The sequence below is a fragment of the Sylvia atricapilla genome, chromosome 2 (assembly GCF_009819655.1).
Source record: "Sylvia atricapilla isolate bSylAtr1 chromosome 2, bSylAtr1.pri, whole genome shotgun sequence".
Classification (NCBI taxonomy): domain Eukaryota; kingdom Metazoa; phylum Chordata; class Aves; order Passeriformes; family Sylviidae; genus Sylvia; species Sylvia atricapilla.
The window spans coordinates 8,922,877-8,931,037 of NC_089141.1; the positions used below are offsets into that span (position 1 = coordinate 8,922,877).

Consider the following 8,161-nt stretch of genomic DNA (forward strand, 5'->3'; position numbering starts at 1 on the left):
TGATGCAGATAATCTAAAAATAGGGAATTGTAAATGTCAGGGTGGCGAGTGGCTGGGGAACGTGCTGGGAGGATGCAGCAGCTCTGTCTGTGCCCGTGTGTCCTGAGGCAGGATGAGGGACCTGCACTGATCTGGGTTGGTCCTGGCTCCCTGAGAGATCCCCATACCCCCAGAAGGGGCTGGACAGCCAACACCAGAGGCCTTTTCTGGGCTGTTTTATCCTGACAGGAGCTGCAGAGAATTCCAGCTCTGCTTTGGGTGGGAGATGAGGTGGGGGACACCAGACCCTCAGTGTAAGTTATTTTCCACTGGCTTTTGATAGGAGTAAACTTCAGCGAAGGCCCAAGGTCCAATGGGATGATCTCAGCCTCAGGATTTGGGTGATGTGCTGCCAAAACCACCTCAGAGGTGTTTGGTCCCTCCCTCTGTGCAGATGATGGGAGCCTGGTGGCACAGGGACACCCAGCAGATGTTATCCTCTCCATCCCCTCCACCCCTGCCAGCTTCTCCCTTGTCCCCAGAATCCCACCTGGCCCCAGCATGCCAAAACCTTGCTTAAACCAGCTGGGAACAGAGGTTGATTTGGAAAAATAATCCAGCTTGGGGCAGATTAGTGGAAACATGTCCTTCCTCATCTGCCTGGGCAGTGCTGTGCCAGCTCCCCGAGGGGCTGCCCAGAGCCAGGCTTAGGGAAAGCACAGAGCTCTGCTCATTCCAGGGACTTTCACCTGCCCTGTGAGCCCCCTGGCCAAGCTGAGTGTCCCCAGTCCCTGTCCCTCAGGAAAATTCCCCCAAATCCTTGGTGATGCCACCTCCAGTCCTTGCTGCTGGAGACAGGTCCGTGCTCAGCAAACAACTCCCACCTCCCAACCTGGCTAATTAGAAACATCCACAGGTACATGGGAGAAATCCTTATTAACAATCCCCTTTTCTTGGCAGGGCACAGGAGCCACCTCTGAACCACAGGAATGACAAGCAGAGCACTGTCCTGGGTGTGATGGTCTCCCAAAGCTGCCCAGTGTTTCAGGTGAAGCCTGCTGAGGGCTGAAATCCATTTCTGTGGGGTTTTTCCCCTGTGCAAACCCTCCCCTGCTATCAGGAACTCAACCTTGCTTTGTTTGTGCCTCAGTTTCCCCAAGGTATGAGGGTAACGTCCTTGTCTTGCTTTTCCTAAAGGAATCAACGAAAAGCAGAGGGTATTTTCCCTCCCTCTGAACGTTTGGGTTAATTTGATAATGGAGGAAGAAGTGCAAGGACTAAGGAGCCTGGCGTGTAGGTTGTCAGGGGTGAAGTTGCTCGGGAAGAATTAATTATCATTAATTCAGCGTGATTCTGTAGGGACAGGCAGCTTGTGGCTGATTCTCTTCCCTGCCCCAGTGCAGGAGCACCACATCCACGCTCTCAGCGAGGACAAGGGTGATGCTCCAGCCCAGGTATTTCTCCTGCATAAATCCAGCTGCCATCACCACTCTTTTGGGAGTTTTGGCCTCTTTTGCAGTAAAGGAGATCACACTCAGCCTCTGTCCTACAGCCCTGGGCACCAGGGAGCGCCATGGGCCACAGCTGGGATCCCCTGGCTGGGTGACAGGAGCACCTGAACGCCCCCAGGATGTTCTGGGGGCTGGCTGCAGGCAGGGCTGCCCATCCCAGCTCCAGCTGCACCCACATCCCCCTCCCCAGGCAAACCTTCCTGCCTGCTGGCTGGATGGGCAAAGGGAACATCCGAGCTTTGGAAAATACGGAAGGAAAAGCAGATCTGAAAGCCTGTGCTGGCTGCAAAGCACCAGGGGCATTTCATATACAGGGCATATAAATGGACATTTTTTTAGCTTTTTTTCCCCTTTTGTTTCGGTGATGAGCCACTGCAGGGGGCTCTGGCCATGCTTTGCCTGATTCATATCACAGATGCTGTTTCTATCCTGCATTTCCTTCAGCCCCAGGAGCTGCTGGGGTAACTTTCCACTCGGGCAGCAGCTCCTGCCACAAGCTTAGGACACTGGGAGGTCCACATTCCTTATGGAAAGGGACTGCATGCAAACGTGATGGCAGCTGGGGTTCTCCAAACACAGGGCTGCATTTGGAAACCCAAAAAGCACATTTTGAGTCTCAGCTCAGTGACAATGCCCCAGTCTAGAGGTTCCCTGATCCTACTCCTTCGTCATGTGTGGGGTATGTGCTGTACAGAATAATATTGATGCTAACAAGCCACAGGAATTGTGCTCCCACAGCTGCTTATCCACCCCCATCCTACCCCATGCACGTCACCTGAGGGGGGCTTGGTGTCCCTGGAGGGGTCTCACTGCTCCCAGTCTGGAGGGCCAGAATACTCCGAACCTTTCGGTGCCAAAGGGAGAAGTGTCCTCATCCCTGGATCAAAGCCACCCCCTTCCCTCCCTCCCTCAGGAAAAGCTGGAGCAACCAGCTGCCCACAGCAGCCACCCCTTCAGAGAAAAGGCTTTGGGCTCAGCGAGTGTTTGGCCACTTCTCGTTCTGCCTGGAGGTGATTTCCTTCCCCTTATCTATTGCCAGGCTCTGGTGCCTGCTGCCAGACCGGTGCTCTGTTCCCTGCTCCAGAAACCTCATCTACCTGCAGAGCCCTCCAGGCTTCTCCCTGCTTCAACACCCCTGGTCTGCCCTCAGAACCTCCAGGCTCCTCCCTGCTCCACGCTCACTCTCACCACGGTTCCCATCTCTGTCCCCATGAACAGATGCTGCACCTCTGGGCTAACAGCTGGGCTTTGCTCTGCCAGATGTGCAAATCCACCCCGCTGCCCCTTCTTTTGCTCAGGGGCTGCAGTTTGGCTGCACTGGGGTGGGGAAGGGAGGGAGGAGCGGAGAAGTGAACAAAGGTGAGGGCAGGCTGAGATTTCTCCCCTTGTAACTGATTGCAAGGAGTGACAAGGTGGCACCAGAGCATACAAGCTCCAGTGGGGGGAAAGCCTCAGGAAAAGGTCTTCAAAATTTGTCTTTGCAACAAGTTTTGCAAAGAGCTGAGCCGTGGGGATATTGGGATTCCCCAGGAGCCAGGATAGAGTGGGGGACCAGCTCCCTGCTCAATAGGACTAGCTGAGAGCATCCAAGGAAAATCATTTTGATTCCCAGTGCTGTATCCCTACTCGAACACAACCCAGTCACAGGCTGTTCCCACTCTCCTCTCCCAATTGACCCACCTCGATACCGGGATTTCAAGGGGAAGAAGTTCAAAGGGGAAAAATGCAAAGGATCCTGCACCAGGCTGCATCACCCCCCAGAGCCTCCGGGCATGCCTGGGGTGGAAATAACTGTGCTTTCCACCTGGCAGCGGAGTCCACACGCAGCCAGGCTCAGGAAACACAACTCCCGCAGAACTGTAACTTCAAACGCAGCACATCACGCACCAGCTGCTCCTGAGCACCTGGACACCCGGCAAACCCTGGCACCGGCCCCGGCTGCATCCAGCCGTGCTCCTCAGCCTGCCCGCCCTGCCTGCGCCCACCTCCCGCCGTGGAGAAAGGCAAACGCAGATGGATCTAAATGCAACGCTTCAGTTTGCATCCCAGCACCAAAACTCAGCGTTTTAAGACGCCACATTACAAAAGCTGCAGCCTCCTTTGGGGAAGCCCTGCAGCCGGAGATGCTCAGCACTCTGGCACCTCGTGGATTAGGTACCAAGTCACCCAGGAGAGAAAGATTGCTTTAGAAAACTGTTACCTGGATAATTTTCCTGAGCCTGAGATCTGTGCACAAGCCACACAAAACCCCTCTACATCCCTGGCCACCAAACCAGTTCGGGAAGAGAAGTTCCTAGGCACTGATGAGAACAGAGCCCACAGCTCCCTTCCTCTGGCAAACCAACCACAATAACTTCGCCTCAGCCACGAGGATGTTCGGAAATCATTTGCAAGGAGCTTTATAGAAAATAGACGATGGAGTGGGTGCAGCTTTCAATATATTTGCTCTAGGATATAGTAACAGGCACTAAAGCAAACACGAGCAGGAGAACTAGGGCGGGAGCTTCTGCTTCCCTCGTTTTAAATTACAAAGTGCTGAGACAGCCAGGTCTACGCTACATTCTAGAGTCAAGGGGTTGCCCCCGCGTGCCCGGGGGAACATGCACGCAGCCGGCAGAGGCGTTTCCTACAGCTGCATCGCCTTGTGCCTAGAACCAGCCGGAAATGTCATTGAACAAAACTAAATGGAAAAACGGGCTCGGAAAAGCACGTCGCTTCCTAGGGGGGAGCAGCTGGACGATGTATTCTCCTCTTTGCAGAGAAAAGGGAAAAAAAGAAAAAAGAAGAAAGAAATCAAGTTTAACTTTGCACCTGTCAAATAGAAATCTAATAGGAAAGAGAGCTGTACATGGTCAAAGTCAAGTCCAGGCTCCAGGAACGTCTAGGAGGACAGTTTCAGGTATTGCCCGCGGTTTCCCGGGCTGCGCCAAGCGATCGCTCGGGTGCGAGTGCTGAGGGACCCGCCGCCGCGCAGGCACCAGGCGTGCGAGCTTCCCGGTGCTCCGGGGGCGCCGGGGCCGTGCGTGCCGCCATCCCGCGGGGCCCAGCCGGGCGTGCTCCCCGCCGGCGGGCACCGCCACGGGGGAACGGTGCGGCCGGGCTCCCCGCGGGAACCCCGAGGGTCGGAGAAGGGGCAGCCGGTCCGGAGCCCTGCGGGGAGGATCACCTCGCCCCGGCGCAGCCCGGCGCTCACCCCGAGGCCCGCTTGTCCTCAGACAGGGATTTTCGGCGGGGCCGAGGCAAGGGGACGGCCGGGCCGGGGCGGGGCGGGGGCCGGGCGCCGAGGCGTCGAGCGGCGGCCGGGCGGGCGGGTGCCGGGGCGCCGTCAGAGGCCGGGGGTGCCGGCGCAGCGCGGGTCGGCGTCCTGCTCGTAGCGGTAGTGGTAGCCTTCCATCTGGTCGCGGCACGCCTCGCGCAGGTTGTGCAGCCAGCGCTTGATGCCGCGGCGGTTCAGGTAGAGCACCATGAGGAAGACGATGCCGATGAGCGCCAGCACGATGCCGAAGAAGACGTAGGAGGCGGTCTCCAGCTGGCCGGGCTCGCCGCCGTCGCCGAGGGCGCAGGCCAGCGCCTCGGGCCGCAGGCGCAGCAGGGCCGTGCCGCGCAGCCCCGGCGGCCCCGCGCAGCGCAGGCTCCGCGCGTCGAGCACGCGGGCGGCGGCGGCGCGCAGCCAGGCCAGGAAGGGCCGCAGGCCGCAGTCGCAGCTCAGCGGGTTGGCGCCCAGGCTGAGGCGCAGCCCCCGCAGCTCGGGCGCGTCCAGGCTGCGCAGCTCGGCGGCCGCCAGCCGCTGCAGGGAGTTGTTCCGCAGGTCCAGCTCCTCCAGGCCGGGCGGCAGCAGGGCGGCCGGCAGCGCCTGCAGCGCGTTGCCCGCCAGCTCCAGGCGCCGCAGGCTGAGGTTGCGCATGGCCAGGGCGAGCTGCTCCTCGAGCGGGGCCGCCAGCAGCGCCTGGTTCAGCTGCAGCGTGCGCAGCAGCGGGACCCCGGCGAAGGCGCCGGCGGCCACCGAGAGCAGCGGGTTGTGGCTCAGGTCGAGGGTGCGCAGGGCGGGCAGGCCCTGCAGGGCCATGTCCTCGATGGTGTGGATGTTGTCGTGGCGCAGGCGGAGCAGGCGGAGGTCGCGCAGCGGGCGGGCGGCGAAGGCGGCGCGGGACAGGACGCTCAGGTTGCTGCCGGCGATGCTGAGGTTGTGGACGGCGGCCGGCAGCTCCCTGGGCGGCTCCTCCAGCCTCTCGTAGCGGCACTGCACCAGCTCCGGGGTGGCCACGCAGTAGCAGGCGGAGGGGCAGGCGGCGGGGGGCGGCGGTGGGGGGCACGGCCAGCGGCAGCAGGGCGAGCCCCAGCCAGGGCAGCCAGCGCCCGCCGCCCGCCGGCCGCGCCTGCCTGCGGGCCATGCTGCCTGCGCGGGCATGCAGCGCCGGGGCCGGGCCGGGGGAGCCGGGGGAGCGCGGAGCCCGCTCCTGCCTGGCCGCAGCCCCCCCGGGGCCGAGCTGCCTCCGGCGCCGCGCCCGCACACGGCGGCTCTGCCGGCAGCGCCGGGCGCGCCGCTGCCCAAATCGGGCCGGGGAGGGGGGGTGGTGGAAGGGGAGGAGAGCGAGGAGGAGGAGAAGGAGGAGGAGGAAGAAGAGAAGGGGACGGGTTGGGGCTGCCCGGCGCTGCGGGATGGGCTGGGGAGCGCCGCAGGCAGCGGCCGTCGGGGGGAGCTGAGCCGGGCTCGGCACCGAACCCACCGAGCCCCCGCCGCTGCGGGGTCCTGGGGGCTGGACGGGGCTGGCGCGGTCCCCTTGCTACCCGAGGAGGGATTAGGGGATGTCGCGGTCCCCGTCAAGCCCAGGGAGGATTTGGAGGCTGTCCCGGTCCTTTCCCAGCAAGGTGGGAGTTGGGGGGCGGCCGCGGTGTGTTCCCCCCGGTCCTGGGGAGGGAATGGGGGCTGTCACGGCATCTTTCCATCCCAGGGAGGATCTGGGGAATTACCTGAGACCCCTTTCATTCCAGGGAGGAACTGGGGGGTTGTCTCAGCTCGCTTCCAGCCGGAGAGGATCAAGGGGCTGTCCCGTTCCCCTTTCCAGCCCCGGACCCCATTCCCTGACCTGCCCCACCAGCCAGATACCCCACAGCATCCCTGAGCATTGCACGGTTATCTCCCTCTGCTTCTGAGCCTGCTAGGTCCCCACTGGCATCCCGGGGGCAGTCCAGGGCTGGGGGGCACAGGGGGGGATCACAAGCCTCTGGTCATAGAGGATGGTGTTGGGGTGGGCATGGGATTTTTGGATGCTGGAGCGATGCACAGCCAGGGACTGTGAGCGCTGTGTTCAGAGCCAGATGCAGCAGTTGGATCCCCTTCAGTGCCTGAATACCTCCACGGACCTGAGCTGGGGTCACATTAAATAAACCCCATCCTGGGCGCACAGGGTCCCAGAATGGTTTGGGGCTGGGAGAGACCTTGAATTGCATCCAGTCCCACCCCCTGCCATGGGCAGGGACACCTAGCACTATGCCAGGTGGCTCCAAGCCCCATCCAACCTGGTCTCAGACACTTCCAGGGATGGGGGACTCGTGGATCTTGATTCTTGTCCTCCTCTCTGTCCTTATCGCTAATCCTGACATTTCCCCCAAAGTATTTCCCCTCTTATTTGGGTTCCTTTTTCCAGAAGCTCACCTGAATTTTACAGGGACCAGGTAAATTGTAGATGCTGCTACAACTGGGTGGCTTGAGCTGCTCCTGACCAGAAATTGGGCAAGCTCTGTATTTAAAGTGATGGTGTCTAACAGTAGCCAGAGAAATCAAGATAGCTTGTGGAAGGGACGGGGGAGAGAACCAGACTTGGGAACATGCCAGATAACTGTGTGCCATCTCATATTTAGGTGTGGGGCAGCATCCACGGCGGGTTAGTGGGGAGAGCCAGGTGTGCAGTGGGTCGTGCTGAGCCAGCACTGCAGCACTCCCAGATGGAGCCTCCTCTCTCCCAAAATAGCTCTTTGCAGCCCATTTATCACATTTAATTGCTAAATATAAAGAATTGATAACACTCTGGAAGACAAGGCAGTGGGTGGGTGAGGTCAGGTCAGGTGAACAGGTCCTGGCAACTCTCACCAGCCGGGCTGCGAAGATCCTGGCACCTCTCAGTCCTCCTCGGAGAAGTAGCTGCTGTAAAAAAAGGCAGGCACCTTCCCTCCTGGTCCAAAAGCCATAAAACACAGTGGCTGAGTGATGTTAGAGGTTATGGGAGAGCATGAGGTTCTCTGCAGCTGACCCCTTTGACTTTGAAGGGTGGAGATGCTCCAAGGTTTGGAGGGGACGGGTGTTCCAGGGCCGTACTGCGGCAGGGTGACTTTGGGAACATGGGGGCTCTTGCCTGGTGGCACCATGGTGACTTCCTTGCCTGCTGCAAACACCCTGAACTTCCCCAGGGGTGGCAGGGGGGTGGTAGGGTGGCAGCATCCAGCTCAGCAGAGCTGTGTGCCTTTGGAGAGCCGGGGCTGTGCCAGTGTGTGCACCAGTTCCCGTGCACCAGCATCGACCACCAGGTTGGTGTTATTCCTTCCCAGCTGTCATGCTGGAACCTGAAGCCCCTCAAACATGCTGTATACAGAACTTCAAACCCCTGATGGACTTGGTTTGATCTGAGAGCCTCCTCCACCATCCCCCCCCCCCCCAACCATAATTCTGCATT

The 8,161-nt window shown here is 60.2% G+C and overlaps 1 protein-coding gene across 1 annotated transcript; it reads right to left on the minus strand.

Moving 5' to 3' along the window:
* Positions 1–4,812: 4,812 nt before the first annotated feature.
* TPBGL (trophoblast glycoprotein like) lies at positions 4,813–5,881 on the minus strand. The gene is given in 2 exon segments (XM_066338678.1): positions 4,813–5,784; positions 5,786–5,881. Coding segments are annotated over 2 exon segments (1,065 nt in total). The 3' UTR covers positions 4,813–4,815.
* Between the last annotated feature and the right edge of the window lie 2,280 nt (positions 5,882–8,161).